At 64.2% G+C, this 16,019-nt stretch overlaps 1 protein-coding gene across 12 annotated transcripts in view; it reads left to right on the plus strand.

The window, feature by feature from the left end:
- The first annotated feature begins 7,433 nt into the window (after positions 1–7,433).
- Positions 7,434–16,019, plus strand: part of BRSK2 (BR serine/threonine kinase 2) — a 28,349-nt gene continuing 19,763 nt past the window's right edge. For 8 of the 12 annotated variants that reach the window (XM_055141588.1, XM_055141582.1, XM_055141585.1 and 5 more), the window contains exon 1: positions 7,435–7,836. In XM_055141588.1, the coding sequence (XP_054997563.1) occupies positions 7,752–7,836 (85 nt within the window). In that variant the 5' untranslated portion in view covers positions 7,435–7,751. Of the gene's footprint in view, positions 7,837–16,019 lie in introns of all 12 variants that reach the window. The other 4 variants (XM_055141580.1, XM_055141583.1, XM_055141590.1 and 1 more) reach the window with 2 other exon arrangements.

Genomic DNA, 16,019 nt, shown 5'->3' on the forward strand with positions numbered 1-16,019 from the left:
TCACTGACAGCAGTTCTGGCCTTGATCCTCCCCTCCCTGTGCATCCTGGAAGCCTCTCCACCCCTACCTGGCAGCTTCCTTGAGAAAGGCAACCAGCACAGCTGCACCCCTACACCTGGTCTGGCTTGGTGCCAGGGCTGCCTGCGGGGCCACGTCATCTTGTCCTACACACCTCCTCCTTCGTCCACCCCTCTGGAGTGGGCACTGAATCCCTCCGTCAGGCTGCCCCATTCCAATCTCTCTGTGTCCATCTATCTGTCTATATTTCTGTCTTTGTGTCTCTGTCTCTATGTCTATCTCTCTGTCTCTGTCTGTCTCTCTGTGCCTTACTCTGTGTCTCTATCTCTGTGTCTCAGTCTCCCTCTGTCCCTGTCTCTCAACCTCCGTATCTCTGTCTCCCTCTCTCTCTCCCTGTCTACCTCTATCAGGCTCCCCCGGGGCCTTGAACTCCTCTTCTCTCCCGACCACTAACTTGGCTCCTTCTTTAGGTCTCTCGGGAAGGGGGGGTTCAGTCTTCGGGGTCCCCCATGCCCCTGCTGCTCTTCACCTTCTCTCTGTGCCTGAGTTCCAGCCCTGGTGGCCCCAGCATGTGGCCCGAAGCCTGTGAGTCACAGGAAAGTCAAGGCGAGGAGGGGTCTCACGGGGAGACGCACCTGCACCACACCTCACAAGGTGTGCACTGCGACCCACTGCACCCTGGGCCCTGTGTGTGTGTGAACTTGTGTATGAGCATGTTTTGTGCATGTGTGAGTGCATCTGTGTGTGACCAAACCCATGTGTGAGCATGTGAGCATCTATGTGAACATGTTCGTGTGTGTGTTTGCATCCATGTGCATGTGTGAGCACATCATGTGTGTGTGTGAGCATGTTTGTGCCTTGTGCATGTGTGAGCACATCCATGTGTGGGAGCTTGTCTGTGTGTCCATGTGTGTGTGAGCATGTCACTGTGCATGTATGAGTGCGTCCATGGGTGTATGAGCATGTCTGTGTGCATGCTGGGTCATGCGTGTGAGCATATTCGTGTGTGTGTGCGAGCACATCTGTGTGCATGTGTGAGCTCGACTGTGTGCCTGAGGGGGCCCGTGCATGGCTGTGTGCGTGTGTGAGCTCGGCTGTGTGCCTGAGGGGGCCCGTGCATGGCTGTGTGCGTGTGTGAGCTCGGCTGTGTGCCTGAGGGGGCCCGTGCATGGCTGTGTGCAGGCAGGTGGGCAGCGTTCAGCCTGCTGGTGTCACTCAGCACATGAAAGGCTGCTCTGGCTCCAGGTCACAGGGATTCGAGCCACTCCTCAGGCACTTAAGGCCGGGACCTAGGGACCCTTGTCCCCATAGTCACTGCTACACTGGCCGGGCCATGGATCCCTATGACAGCCAGGACAGAGGCTGGTCCCTCTTTGCGTGTCTGTGTCCTAATCCCTCTTCTCGCAGGACCCGGACACCTGAGGACCCCACTGCTCCTGGTCAAGTCTTCCAGCACAACTCCCTGCAGGAAATGGGGTCACACACTCATCTCCTGGGGCATCCTCAGCACATTCAGACCCTCCTGACCCCGGGGCCCTGGCCTCCAGTGGACCCCTGAGCCAGGCCGTCCAGGTGGGTCTGTGTGTGGCCAGCCCTCCTCTTGGGAGAAATTCTATCAGCTCCCAGGATCCCCACCATTCTCCACCGAGCTCCAGGCACAGAGAACTGCCGTGAGAGTCAGTGATCCGGGGAGACAGAGGGAGACCAGGGACATGGCGTGGGGGACTCCAAGCCAGGTCTTCACCGAAGGCTGCCGTGGGCTAGACCCCACAGATAGGACAAGCAGCAGGTGGGCACAGAGGGCCCAGGCCCAGGAGTGGCAAGTCTGCACAACTTAGAGCCAGAGTGGGGTCACAGGGAGGGGCGACACGGAGTTGGGGTGTGCCGAGGCAAGGTGGGCATGCGTGTCGTGCCCAGGAACCCTGACTGTAGTGGGTCGGGACGGGAGGGGTACGAGGCCTGGGCCCAAGAGAGTAGGATTCAGGCTGGCAGGACTGGGTCAGTCCAAGCTCCTGAGGGCCCTGCTGGCCAGCCCCTGCAGAACAGAAGTTCCCCACTTCTGTTCTGCAATGGGGCGCTTGGGGCCAGTCACTCAGAGAACTCACAGCTGTGACCATTGCCGCAGCCCCAAAACCCCAAGTCCCCATCCGTGAAGAGGGTTTCACCCCAGAGAGCAGCTATTGTCATACGGTTCCCCAGGTGAGCCTGCTGGGGAACCGTAGAGGAAGGAGAAAAAGGCTCCTGTCCTGACCCCTGCTCTGGTGTCCCCTGTGGCTCTCGTCGGTGCCCGGGCCTGTGGCACTGCCTGCAGGGCCCCACAGCTCGGCGGCAGTCCCTCCTGGCCCGGACGGCAAGACAGTTGCCCTCCGTGTGTGAGTGCTGCAAGGGTGTGAATCTGTATGGGAATGTGGGCACAGAGGTATGAGTGTGAGAGTGGGTATGTGTGTGATCTGAGTGTGAGCTTGAATGGAATTATGAGCACAGATGTGTGTGTGTGAGCACGGATGTGAGTGTGTAAACAGTGTGAGAATGGGTGGAGTGTGAGCACATATAAGTGCATGTAAGCACAGATGTGTGAGTGTGAGCCTGGACAACTGAACACAGACGTGTGTGTCAGTACAGATGTGTGAGTATGGATGTTGTGTAAACATGGATGAGTGTGGGGTGTGTGAGCATGGGGTGTGTGAGCACGTGTGTGAGCATGGATGTGAGTGTAAGAAGTATAGGTGTGTTTGAGAGTGGGTGTGTGTAAACATGGGTGTGTGAGCAGGAGTGTGTGAGAGCATGGGTATAATGTGAGCACAGGTGTGTGAGCATGGGAGTGAGTGTGAGCACAGGTGTAAACATGGGCGCATGAGTATGGGTGAATATAAGCATGGAAATGTGAGCAGAAGTGTGAGCACAGGTGTGTGCACAGGTGTGAGCATGGGTATGTGTGTGAGCATGGGAATGAGTGTGAACATGGGTTTAAGCATAGGTGTGTGAGCATGGGTGGGAAGCAGGGGCGTGTGAGCACAGGTGTGAATACATGTGCATGAATTCTGTAAACATGTTTGCACAAGCACATGAGTGGGAGTATACATGTGAGAATGTTAGCACATGTATTCAGATGGGTGAGTCTCTGAGTGTGTGAATGTGTGTGCAGACACTCGGCAGGAGGTAACACACACAGGTGACCACACCCAAGCCCAGTCTGGCACCCACAAGGATGTGGACAAGGATGGGGAGTGGCTGGCACAGAGATGATGGGCGGACGGGGTCTTGGAAGGCCCCTTAGGCGTGGATTCCCGCAGCGTGGCCTATGGCCTGGCATGTGTGAGGCTGCAGCCCCCACCCGAGCTGCCCACAGCCAAGCCCCCCTTCCACTGTTGAGCCCCGGCCTCACCTGGTAGCAAAGCTACTGCACTGGGACCACGTGACCAGCTAATTCTGTGAGACAAACTCATAATAAGACCCAACTGAACATACACCTCATTCCAGGCCCTGGGGTCCTGGGAGGCCGTGTCACTGCACTCAGTCGGGCTGAGCTCCAGACGACGTGAAGTCACATCCAGGGGATGGCATCACAGAGTCAATGTGTGGGCGGTGGTGAGCGGGATGCAAGCAGGTTCTCTGGCCCGAGCATGCTGTGCATGCATCCTTGGTGACACGCTGGCCAGGCCAGGCAGAACCCCAGCGCACTGCACAGACTCAGCTGTCACATGCCTGCACATCCCGTCTGCATGTCAGGCTGGGCCCTGCTCTGGCCCACGCAGGTTTGGAACACATGAAGCCTGTGAGGCATGCAGCCAATGCCACAATATCACGCAGGAGAAACTGCCACAGGCCCTGCGGGGACACTGGGGTGGGCTGAGCTGACACCCAGGAATGGCAGGGGAGGTTGTCCCAGAGGTGGGTGGGCAGGGGTGAGGCTGTTCCAGAGGGGGGTGGACAGGGGTGAGGCTGTCCAGAAGGAGGGTGGGCAGAGGTGAGGCTGTCCCAGAGAGGGGTTTTCAGAGATGGGTGGGCGGTGCCTCCACAGCCCCAGAGCAGCAGCGACCTGTGGGCAGGTTGCAGTCGGCAGGGGGACCCAGAGATATGCAGCTGAGCCCCTGGTCCTGCCCTCTCCCTGCCCAAATCTCTGTCCTCTGAGGACAGTCTGCTGTCACCAAGCAGTGCCCTATCAGGGGACTCTGCACCCCACCCCTGCCCCGCACTGCCCCTCACTCACCCACTGCCCCCCTGCACACTCACTGCCCTCTGACTTTCACCCAGCACCCCTGCAGTCTGCACTGCACCCCCACTCTAACCCAGCACCCTGCATCCCGCACTGTCCCCTCACTCTCACCCACTGCCCCCCTGCATCCCGCACTGCCCCTCACTCTCACCCACTGCCCCCTGCATCCCGCACTGCCCCTCACTCTCACCCACTGCCCCCTGCATCCCGCACTGCCCCTCACTCTCACCCACTGCCCCCTGCATCCCGAACTGGCCCTCACTCTCACCCACTGCCCCCTGCAGCACGCACTGCCCCTCACTCTCACCCACTGCCCCTGCAGCACGCACTGCCCCTCACTCTCACCCACTGCCCCCTGCAGCACGCACTGCCCCTCACTCTCACCCACTGCCCCCTGCATCCTGCACTGCCCCTCACTCTCACCCACTGCCCCCTGCATCCCGCACTGCTCCTCACTCTCACCCACTGCCCCCTGCAGCACGCACTGCCCCTCACTCTCACCCACTGCCCCTGCAGCACGCACTGCCCCTCACTCTCACCCACTGCCCCCTGCATCCTGCACTGCCCCTCACTCTCACCCACTGCCCCCTGCATCCCGCACTGCTCCTCACTCTCACCCACTGCCCCCTGCAGCACGCACTGCCCCTCACTCTCACCCACTGCCCCTGCAGCACGCACTGCCCCTCACTCTCACCCACTGCCCCCTGCATCCTGCACTGCCCCTCACTCTCACCCACTGCCCCCTGCATCCTGCACTGCCCCTCACTCTCACCCACTGCCCCCTGCATCCCGCACTGCTCCTCACTCTCACCCACTGCCCCCTGCAGCACGCACTGCCCCTCACTCTCACCCACTGCCCCCTGCAGCACGCACTGCCCCTCACTCTCACCCACTGCCCCCCTGCATCCCGCACTGCCCCTCACTCTCACCCACTGCCCCCCTGCATCCCGCACTGCCCCTCACTCTCACCCACTGCCCCCCTGCATCCCGCACTGCCCCTCACTCTCACCCACTGCCCCTGCAGCACGCACTGCCCCTCACTCTCACCCACTGCCCCCTGCATCCTGCACTGCCCCTCACTCTCACCCACTGCCCCCTGCATCCTGCACTGTCCCCTCACTCTCACCCACTGCCCCCCTGCATCCCGCACTGCCCCTCACTCTCACCCACTGCCCCCCTGCATCCTGCACTGCCCCTCACTCTCACCCACTGCCCCTGCAGCACGCACTGCCCCTCACTCTCACCCACTGCCCCCTGCATCCTGCACTGCCCCTCACTCTCACCCACTGCCCCCTGCATCCTGCACTGTCCCCTCACTCTCACCCACTGCCCCCCTGCATCCCGCACTGCCCCTCACTCTCACCCACTGCCCCCTGCATCCCGCACTGGCCCTCACTCTCACCCACTGCCCCCTTGCATCCCGCACTGCCCCTCACTCTCACCCACTGCCCCCTGCATCCTGCACTGTCCCCTCACTCTCACCCACTGCCCCCCTGCATCCCGCACTGCCCCTCACTCTCACCCACTGCCCCCCTGCATCCTGCACTGCCCCTCACTCTCACCCACTGCCCCTGCAGCACGCACTGCCCCTCACTCTCACCCACTGCCCCCTGCATCCTGCACTGCCCCTCACTCTCACCCACTGCCCCCTGCATCCTGCACTGTCCCCTCACTCTCACCCACTGCCCCCCTGCATCCCGCACTGCCCCTCACTCTCACCCACTGCCCCCTGCATCCTGCACTGCCCCTCACTCTCACCCACTGCCCCCTGCATCCTGCACTGCCCCTCACTCTCACCCACTGCCCCCTGCATTCTGCACTGCCCCTCACTCTCACCCACTGCCCCCCTGCAGCACGCACTGCCCCTCACTCTCACCCACTGCCCCCTGCATCCTGCACTGTCCCCTCACTCTCACCCACTGCCCCCTGCATCCCGCACTGCCCCTCACTCTCACCCACTGCCCCCCTGCATCCCGCACTGCCCCTCACTCTCACCCACTGCCCCTGCAGCACGCACTGCCCCTCACTCTCACCCACTGCCCCCTGCATCCTGCACTGTCCCCTCACTCTCACCCACTGCCCCCTGCATCCCGCACTGCCCCTCACTCTCACCCACTGCCCCCCTGCATCCTGCACTGCCCCCACTCTCACCCACTGCCCCCTGCAGCATGCACTGCCCCCCACTCTCACCCACTGCCCACTGCAGCATGCATTATCTCCTCACTCTCACCCACTGCCCCCTGCAGCACGCACTGCCCCCCACTCTCACCCACTGACCCCTGCAGCACGTACAATCTCCTCACTCTCACCCACTGCCCCCTGCAGCATGTACTGCACCCCTCTCACCAACTGCCCCTTCAGCACGCACTGCCCCTCACTCTCACCCACTGCCCCCTGCAGCCCGTACTGCCTCACTGCCCCTTCACTCTCACCCAGCGCCCCTGCCCTCCGGGGCTCTGGAAACCCGCTTCCGGCGCTGCACCTGCAGGAGCGCTCAGCGGCCCCCCGCCCCCGGCCAGGCAGCCCCGACGCAGTCCGCGCTCCAGACACCTCCAGGCTGAACGCCAGCCCCGACAGAACTGCGGTGCATTTCGACCCAGGCGGCTTCCAAACCCCGGTCCAATCCGATCCATCCCTGGTCCAGTTCTGACCCATCCAGGGCGCATCCCCAGTCCGGTACTGATCTAGTTCTGACCCGGCACGGACACAGCCTCGAAGCAGCCGAGTTCCAGACGGCCGCGCCCTCGGGAGTTGGGCTCGCCTAGAGCTCGCCGGGCGGTGGCAGGGGGCGGGGCTCCGAGCTCGGCTTCTTGTGATTGGGCAGATATTTTGATTGGCGGGCACAGGAACCATTCGCCCCCGTCGCGGCAACTGCCAGCTCTCGCCTGGGTCGGTTCGGGAGCATCGCTCCGCTCGGCGCGGCTCGGCGCGGCTCGGCTCGGCTCGGCTAGACCGCCGACTCCACTCGGCTCGGCTCGGCTCGGCTCGGCTCAGCTCGGCTCGGCTCGGCTCGACCACTGGCTCCGCTCGGCTCGGCTCGGCTCGGCTCGGCCGCCGGCTCCACTCGGCTCGGCTCGGCTCGGCTCGGCTCGGCTCGACCGCCGGCTCCACTCGGCTCCACTCGGCTCGGCCGCCGGCTCGGCTCGGCTCGGCCGCCGGCTCGGCTCGGCTCGGCTCGGCTGCGAGGCCGCGGACGGACGGGCGTGAGCGGGGGGCGCGGGGCGCGGGGCGCGGGCCTCGGCGGCGGCGGCGGCGGAAGCCTGGTGCCCCCGCCCGCCCTGTCCTCTCCGAGAGGCGGAGGCACCGCGCGCGCCGGGCGCGTCGGAGCGGGCGCGGGGGGCGGCGGCGCGGGGGAGGCGCGGGGGGCGCGGAGCGAGCGCGGCCCGCGGGGCGCCGCCGAGCCGGCGCAGCGCGGGGACAGACGGACGCACGGACCGGCCGACGCGCGCCGCGGCCCCTCCCTGCCGCCGCCCGCCCGCCCGGGGCGCCCACCTGGCCGGCGCCGGGCCCGGGCGCGATGACATCGACGGGGAAGGACGGCGGCGGGGCGCAGTATGTGGGGCCCTACCGGCTGGAGAAGACGCTGGGCAAGGGGCAGACGGGTGAGTGCGGGCCGGGCGCGAACAATGGGCCCGGGGCGGCCGCAGGGCCCCGCGAGGCCGCGCGCTGCGCTCGGCCGGGCGCGGCCCAAGGACACGCGGCGCGCGCGGGGGCGCACGGCGCGGCCAGCGCCCCTCGGGCCGGTGCAGGTGCGCGGCGGCCGCATTGTGCGCGCGGCGGCCGGGCCCTTTGTGCGGGCAGCCGGGGCCCATCTGCCGTCCGCGCCGCGCTAATGGGCGCGCGGCCCGAGCAGCTGCGCCCCCGGCCCCGCGCCCCCGGCCCCGGCCGCCGCTCGGCGCTCGGCGCCCGGGCGCTGGCGGCGCTGGACAGCGCCTCGCCCCGCCCCGCCCCGCCCGGCCCGGCCCGGCCCCGCGCCGCACGGGAGCCGCTCGCCGCGCTCCCGGGGGACGCCAGGCCGCGCGCCGGGCGCGGAGCGGGGGTCCCGGCCTCCCGGCCCCGCGGCTGGCTTTGTGGAGGCCGGTCCGGCCATTTTCCTCCGCTCCGGAGGCCGCCCGCACCCCCTGGGCACCGCCGCGGCCCCCGCCGCTCCGGGAAGTTCTGGTGGGGAGCCGGGAAGGGGCGGAGGGGGCGCAGGGTGGGGCCTGAGGGGGCTCCCCGGCCCCGAGGTGGAGTTGGGGAGAAAGTGGGCCAGGCGCAGGGAGGGGCGGCCTGGCCTGACTCCCCCCCCCCCCGCCCCGCCGTCCTGTGCCGGGGCCCGGGGCCACAGTCGTCCTGTAATGGTTCTTCCCGAGGAGGGTTGGGGGACCCCAGAGAAGGGCCTGGATGCCGAGACTCGGGTCACTCGGTTCTCTCCCTGGGGATCCCAGTGCAGGGGGAGCGACGGTGACTGCACCCCCCTCGCCCCGCGTCTGCGGAGCCCTGCTCCCCTCCGCGGATGTGATGAAGAGTCCAGAGCGTCGCGGGGTGTTCAGAGAACATCCCTGCCTCGCTCCTCTTGCCCTGGACCCTCCTCTGGCACTGCTGACCCTTTGGAGGTCCCGAAGCACCTCAGGCAGAGGTGCAGTGTCCAGGCTGGCCTGGCCCACAGATAAGGGTGCCCTGGCCAGCTGTGCCTGCCCAGGGAAATGTACTGGCCTCCCCCACTCCCATTTGGCCTTGACCCCAAGTGTACCCACACGCTTGCCTTGACCCCAAGTGTACCCACACGCTTCTGCGTGAATGCCCAGAGACCCTCCCCCACACCCCTGAAGATCTCCCACACCAGAACCCCCAGGACTCCACCTCCATATCCATTCCCGGGTGAGCCCCAAGTGGCACCCTCATGTCTGCTTCCCCGAGTGTCCCCATGCCTGATCCCCATGAACCCCGAGTGTCTCCCCATGCCTGATCCCATGTGAACCCCGAGTGTCCCACACCTGATCCCACATGAACTCCAAGTGTATCACATCTGATCCCTATGAACCCCGAGTATCCCCCATGCCTGATCCCACATGAACCTTGAGTGTCCCCCATACCTGATCCCACGTGAACCTCAAGTGTCTCCATGTGTGAACCCCAAGTGTCCTATGCCTGATCCCACGTGAGCCCCGAGTGCCTCCACATCCCCACTGACGCAGATCCCAGGCACACCTATGCTCTCTCAGGCCTTGCTGTAGGGATGTTGCCAGCCTCAGCATCCCTGGCCCATCTGGAAACTGTGTCTGGCCCCCCAGCTCTGCTCTGAGCTGACTGGCCTCTGGATACCCCTCTTGCGTGGGGCCTTGGCCAGGATTTCCTCATGGAAGTATCCCAGAGACTTCAGGAGGCTTGCGGCCCAGGAGGAGGTGCGGTCAGCAGGGAGAGGTGTCTAGCTGACCCAGTACAGTGCAGTGGGGGGGGGTCAGGTGCGGGCTGTGGGAGACTGGTGGTGGCACATGGGTGCCCTGGGCTGGAGCCTGAGGGACCGGGAGTGCAGATTGGGTGAGTGGGGGACAGGGGTGAGTTCCGGGAGCAGGGGTTGGGAGCAGCAGCTGGAGATGGGGTGGGTTAGTGGCAGTGAGGAGGAGAGCAGGGGGCACCCTGCCATGGCAGCTGGCTCCCGCCTGCCCTGTGACCTGCCTGAGCGCCCACAGGACCCATCTGAAGCTCCACTTGCTCCTTGGGGATGGGGTAGATGCCCAGAGTTTTCTCAGGGTCCGTCTGCAGAGTCTTGGGGGTCAGGGACAGCCTTGTGTCCACGAGCAGTCCAGGCTCAGGAGGGCAGCTGGGTAGGGCCTCTAGTGGTAATGGGGTCACCGGGAGGGGAGCGAGTGGGTGCTGGGGCACTGGTCTCCATGGCTCCTAGTGCTGAGACCCTCTGGGCCCTTGTTTTTGTTGGGGGGGGGTTGCACCTGCAGTGTTCAGGGATCAGTCTTGGTGGGCCTTGAGGGACCATGTGAGGTGCTGAGGATTGAACCTGGGTTGTCCCGGTGCAAGGTGAGTGTCCCTCCTACTGCACTATGGCTTCGGCCCCCTCTGGGACTGGACAGCTGCCTGCCAAGGGGTCCATGAGAGCCTGCCAAGAGTTCCCCAGGCGAGCCAGTGCTCGGATGCAGACTGGGGGGCCTTGGTCTTCAGGGGAACAGGGTGGAGTGAGGTCACACCCAGGGGCCTCCCTCACCTGGCCCTGGTGTGTGCATGGTGTCTAGAACCTTCCAGGAGCCAGCTGGTGTGTGTGGGGTGGCCAATTCTTGGTAGGCCCTAGGCCTTCAGGCATGCCTGTCCTGGCAAAGCCCCTGCCCCATCCCTACCCCCCACTGTGGGTGCCTCATGCCAGGCAGTCACGGGTGTGTGGACTCCCATGAGACTTCCTCTCCCTCCAGTCCCTGTGGACCCAGTGTCCATGCAGCTGGTTGGGCTGGGCTGTCCAGGGCATTCTGAGCCCAGGAGGCCACTGTGCATGTCTGGGATACCAGCAGGCCTATAAATCCAGAGTTACCTGCAGCCTTTGTGCCTGGTGTGATTGTTCCAGCACCTTCCATGCTGTCCACCCATGGTGTGGGCACTCGGACTGCTAGGGAGTCTGGCGTCCACTGTCTCTTCATGATCATTGGACAGAGGTGCTTCCCTGGGGCCCAGTAGGCAGTGCTGTTTGGTCTGGGGCCCCTGGGTGAAGGGCATTTGTGACCACCACCCTGTCTCAGGGTGTTGGGTGCTCTGGGACCTGGCTCGGCTCAGCTCAGCGACCCACAGAATCTGCTGCTTTTTTTGGGGGGGGGTTGTTGTTGAGCCACACAAGGTGATGCTCAGGGATTACTCCTGACTCTGTGCTCAAGACTTACTCCTGGTGGGCTTGGGTGACCATATGGGGTGCCAGGGGTCATACCCAGATTGACTGCGTGCCAGACCAGCACTCTGCCCGTTGTGCTATCTCTCTGGCCCCCAAACCTGCTTCTGGGAGCTTCTGTGCTCAGGGTCTGGGTGTGCGTGTGGGCATGTGGGCGTCAGCCTTGTGGGCTCTGGACCTCTGTGAGCTCCACACAGGGCCCTGCAGGCAGGCCGTGTGAGCCTGGCCAAGGCCCTGTCGCCAGCTGGGGTGCTGCTGTGTGGGGCTGGTCACTCGGGGCTGTGGGCTGGGTGGGGCAGGGACAGGACAAAGCAGGGATTGTGGCCGTGCCGCTGAGAATCCAGTGTTGGACACGGCTGCTGGGAAACCCCAGCCTCCAGCACGCTCGCTGCCCTTCCCGCTCCTCCCTGCGCTGGTGGGATTGGGGTCACCGCCTGACCACAGCCCCTGAGAGGACATGTGTCCCTTTACACCTGGGCCTGGTGGCACGCCTGCCCTGATGCAGGCCCCTGTTGGACGGAAGGGCTTAGAGGCCTGGGCTATACCCCGGTCACTTGCTCCCGAGGCACCACTAGGCAGGACTGGCCATGGCCCAGAGTGGAGGCGGACGGGCAGGGCTGGTGACGTCACGGGAGCTGGGGACACGTCAATCTGCACGCACTCCCAGCCGAGTATGGTTTGCGGGGGCGATGGACGGCTGCTAGGCCCGGAATGTGGCCCGGGGGACCCCAGAGCTGGTGGTGGAGAGCCGGGTGGGGCAGCCCTCTGGGCTGACGGGACACTGGCCCCTCACACAGTAGCCAGAGTTGGGTGCCACGGGAGCTGCCGCCCGACTGGGGGCAGGCTGAGGGGCCCTTGCTGGGCAGTGTGGAGGTGTCCTGGGGCACGAGGACGTCTGCCACTCTTGGACCCAATGGCCACAGGCACCCCCAGAGGTGCCCAAACTGTCCTCAGGGGCCCTGTGCTGCGCCTTGGGCTTCCCCTGTCCTGCGGGGACAGGCCTGGGGGTGCTGCCTCTTGTGCTGTGACCCCAGTTTCCGGGCTGCCGCGAGGCCTGTCATGGGGCTGTCTCAGCAGTGGCGGTTCCCTCCGCTCCCCACGTTTGGGACATGGATGTGGCAGGGACACCAGGCCAGTCGCACCCCCCCATTATTTGGGCAAATCCCAAACTGTGACAGGTGGGGGGGTGGGGAGCCCCTCCCAGCGCCGCCCGCTTGTCCGTCCATCCATCTGTCCGTCCGTCTACCTGTCCGCCTGTCCTTCATTTGTTCCTCTTTCCGTCCCTCTGTCCGAATCCAGGTTCCCACAGGCAGCAGCGCCCCTGCCCTGGTGGGGGTCGCACTCTCAGCTCAGGTCCACACTGCTGAGTTCTGGGGGACATGAGGCTGGCCGGTCCCTGCTCACGTCTCCCTGACCCCGGGCTTGTCACGAGGTGTTTGGTTTGTGTCCCAAGGACCTGCCAAGCCCCAGTGTTTGCTAGTCTCTGGTCTGAACACAGGGGCTCTTCCTGCCGCCGTGCAGACGCAGGGGCAGAGCCGCCCCACTGTGCCTGTCCTCTCCGGAGGCACTGGGGTCATAGGGGCGGGGACTCAGGGTCATGGGGTGGAGGACTTGAGGTCATGGGGGGACTCAGGGTCACAGGGGTGGAGGACTCAGAGCCATGGGGGCAGTGAACTCAGGGTCACTGGGATGGGGACTTGGGGTCACAGGAGCTGCAGCCCCTCCCTGAATGCTTATATCAAAGGGACTCTCAGGCTCTGGGGCACCTCAGCCCTCCCCCCTACCCCTGGGCACCCCGGCCCTCCCCCACCCCCAGGCACCCCAGCCCTCCCCCACTCCCAGGGCACCCCAGCCCTCCCCCACTCCCAGGGCACCCCAACCGCTCCCCCATCCCCAGGCACCTGAGCCCTCTCCCACCCCCAGGGCACCCCACCCCTCCCCCACCCCCAGGGCACCCCAACCGCTCCCCCAGCCCCAGGCACCCGAGCCCACCCCCAGGCACCCCAGCCCTCTCCCACCCCCAGGGCACCCCAACCCTCCCCACACAACAGCGGGTAGGGCGTTTGCCTTGAACGCGGCCGACCCAGGTTCGATCCCCGGCATCCCATATGGTCCCCCAAGCACTGCCAGGATTAATTCTTGAGTGCAAGGCCAGGAGTAACCCCTGAGCATCGCTGGGTGTGACCCAAAAAGCCAAAAAAAAAAAAAGATAGTTAACCCTCCCCACATACCCGCAGCCCAGGAGGCGCGGTGGCGCTGTCCAGTGCCCCGGTGCTGAAGTTTTCCTTCCCTGCCACACACCTGCTCCCAGGGCCCCCGTTAGCCCTGCCCACTCCCTGTCCACCCTCCCCACTCTTCTCCAGGCAGAGGCGTCTAACGGTTCTGGATGGCCCTTCACATGGCGGTGCTGCCTGCCTCCAGCCCCCCCGCACTGGCCATGAGGCTGGAACCCACCTGTGCTGACCCTGCTCCAGCCCAGGTCAACCTCATGTGACTTCGGGTCCCCCACGTGACCTGGGCCCTGAGTTCCAGGGCACAGAGGTCTCTGCAAAGGACAGTGCCTCTCTCAGGTGGGACTTCCAGCAGGCAGTTGCTTGGGAGTAAAATCTGGGTCGCCCATTTTGTGTGTGCCCCAAGCCCAGTGATGGTAGGTGAGTTTCCACCTCAATGACAGCGGGTGACCCCCAAAGGCAGTGGATGAGTGACTCTGAGTCTGGGTGAGTGACCGCACTGGGACAGTGAGTGACCATCTCAGTGACAGTGAGTGATCCCCCAGACAGTGACCCCCAAGGACAGTGGGTAATTGACCTCCCCAGAGACAGTGAGTGACCACCACAGTGATTACAGGTGAGTGACCCCCAGAGATGGTGAGTGACCACTGCAAGTGATGATGGGTGAGTGACCACCCCGGAGCAGGATAGGGGTGACACAGCTCAGGCGTTAAGACTTCTGCTAGCCCCAGGAGGAAGGTTGCAGTTTCCTGCCTAGCAACCCCTGCTCCCAAATGCTGTCCGGGGACTCCGGCAGGGTGGAGGCAGCGGGGTGGGGGGGGGTGAGACAGGGGCTCACATGGAGGGCAGCTGTTGCTGCTAAGCCCCGGATCTGAGGGATTTAGAGCGAATCAGACGAGCACAGATGGGGCTCCTGGGAGCTGGCGGGTGTCTGTAGGGGACTTCCGGGCCTCTGCATCCGGGCAAGTCTGGGACCGCACTGCCCAGTGTAGGTCTGCTGTTACCGTCAGCCATCAGGGTGAGGTCGCAGGGGCCAGGCCGAGAGACTGCCATGTGGGTGCTGCCACTGCCCCATCACCTGGCCCTGTCACCTGCTCCTCAGCACTGCCTCTGCAATCCTGCCCCATCACCTGGCCCTGTCACCTGGCCTTCTCACCTACCCCTGCAATCCTGCCCCGTCATCTGCCCCCTGTAACCTGCTCCTCATCACTGCCCATCACCTGCCCCGTTACTTCCCCCTGTCACCTGCCCGCTTCTGTCGGTGCTGCTGGGCCAGGCTGGGAGCAGGGTGCTCTGGCTGTGCGACTCGATGGAGTCCAGTGTCCAACCCCAGTTGGTGGCATGTCCCCAGGTGCAGAGGAAGGGGAGTAGCCACATCTTCCAGAGTGTATACCTGAGAGGGCCACTCTGTCCAGGACTCAGGCAGAGGGGCTGTTCTTCCTGGGACAGGCTTAGCCAGTGTGTGTGGGGGGGGGGGGGCGGGGGGGTGGAGGTACATGAAGAGGGTTCTGTGGGGAGGGGTGCCACCTGCTGGCCCGCTGTGGTCTGGAGCACAGGGCCAGGAGCAGAGTGTGGGGAGGCCTGTGCCCCTTCCCATGTTTCATGTACCCTCATCAAGAGGCCTGCTGACCAGAGTCCCCAGTGTCAGATCCCCAGGGAGGTGTGAGCCAGCTTGAGGCTCCCATGATCCTCTGCCAGCTCCTGCCTGCTCGGGGATATATCCTGTCTCCCAGGGGTGGGCCAGGCCCTGGGGAACCCGGGGGTGGGTGCTATTTAGGGCCAGCGCCTGCCTCCAAAGCTGCGTGTCTGTGTCCCGTGTCTCTCCTGTCTATATCCTTTGTCTGTGTCCCAGGTCTGTCCTGTGTCTGTCTATGTCTGTCCCATGTCTGTGTCTGTGTCCCGTGTCTGTCCTGTGTCCCGTGTCTGTCTGTCTCTGTCTCGTGTCTGTGTCTGTCCCATGTCTCTCCTGTGTCCCATGTCTCTCCTGTCTATGTCCTTTGTCTGTGTCCTATGTCTGTGTCCCATGCTTGTGATAACCCACCATAAGGAGCTCACTGAGGACCACATTCACGCACATCTGTGTGACCTCAGGGTGCATAGGAGCATGTGCAGGGGTGTATAGAGTGCGTGCAGGGTGTGAGCTTTGTATGGTGTGTGCAGGGGTGAGGCATGTATGAAGTGCAGGGGTGAGGTGTTTTTGGTGTGTGTGTGTAGGGGTGAGGTATACATGAAGTGTAATCAGGGTGTGAGGCATGTATGAAGCATTGCAGGCATAAAACATATATGGAATGTGTGCTGGGCATGAGACGTGTGGAGCATTGCAGGATGTGAGGCATGTGTGGATCATGTGCGGTTGTGCAAAGTATATGGAGCATGTGCAGGGGTGGGCGTGCAGGGAGTGTGCACAAGGGCAGGGTGTGGAGTGTGCAGGGGTGAGATGTGCCCACTGCTGTATCTGGGCAGTGGGAGCTGCCCCTTGATTGCAGCTTGCACTGCCAGGGTGCTTCCCGGGTCTCTCCAAGGGTTGGTCTGGCATTGCAACCACTCCTGACTGCTGCTGTTCCTTCAGACCCAGGCTGCTGGAGCTAGCAGTGCTCCGAGCTCTGCCTGCCAGCTGTTGGTCGCTCCCTAAGTCCCCAGGCACCTGTTAGTGTCTGCCCAGAGTAGCCCATGGCTGTCCAGCTTCTGG

The sequence above is a fragment of the Sorex araneus genome, chromosome 6 (genome assembly GCF_027595985.1).
Source record: "Sorex araneus isolate mSorAra2 chromosome 6, mSorAra2.pri, whole genome shotgun sequence".
NCBI classification, from domain to species: domain Eukaryota; kingdom Metazoa; phylum Chordata; class Mammalia; order Eulipotyphla; family Soricidae; genus Sorex; species Sorex araneus.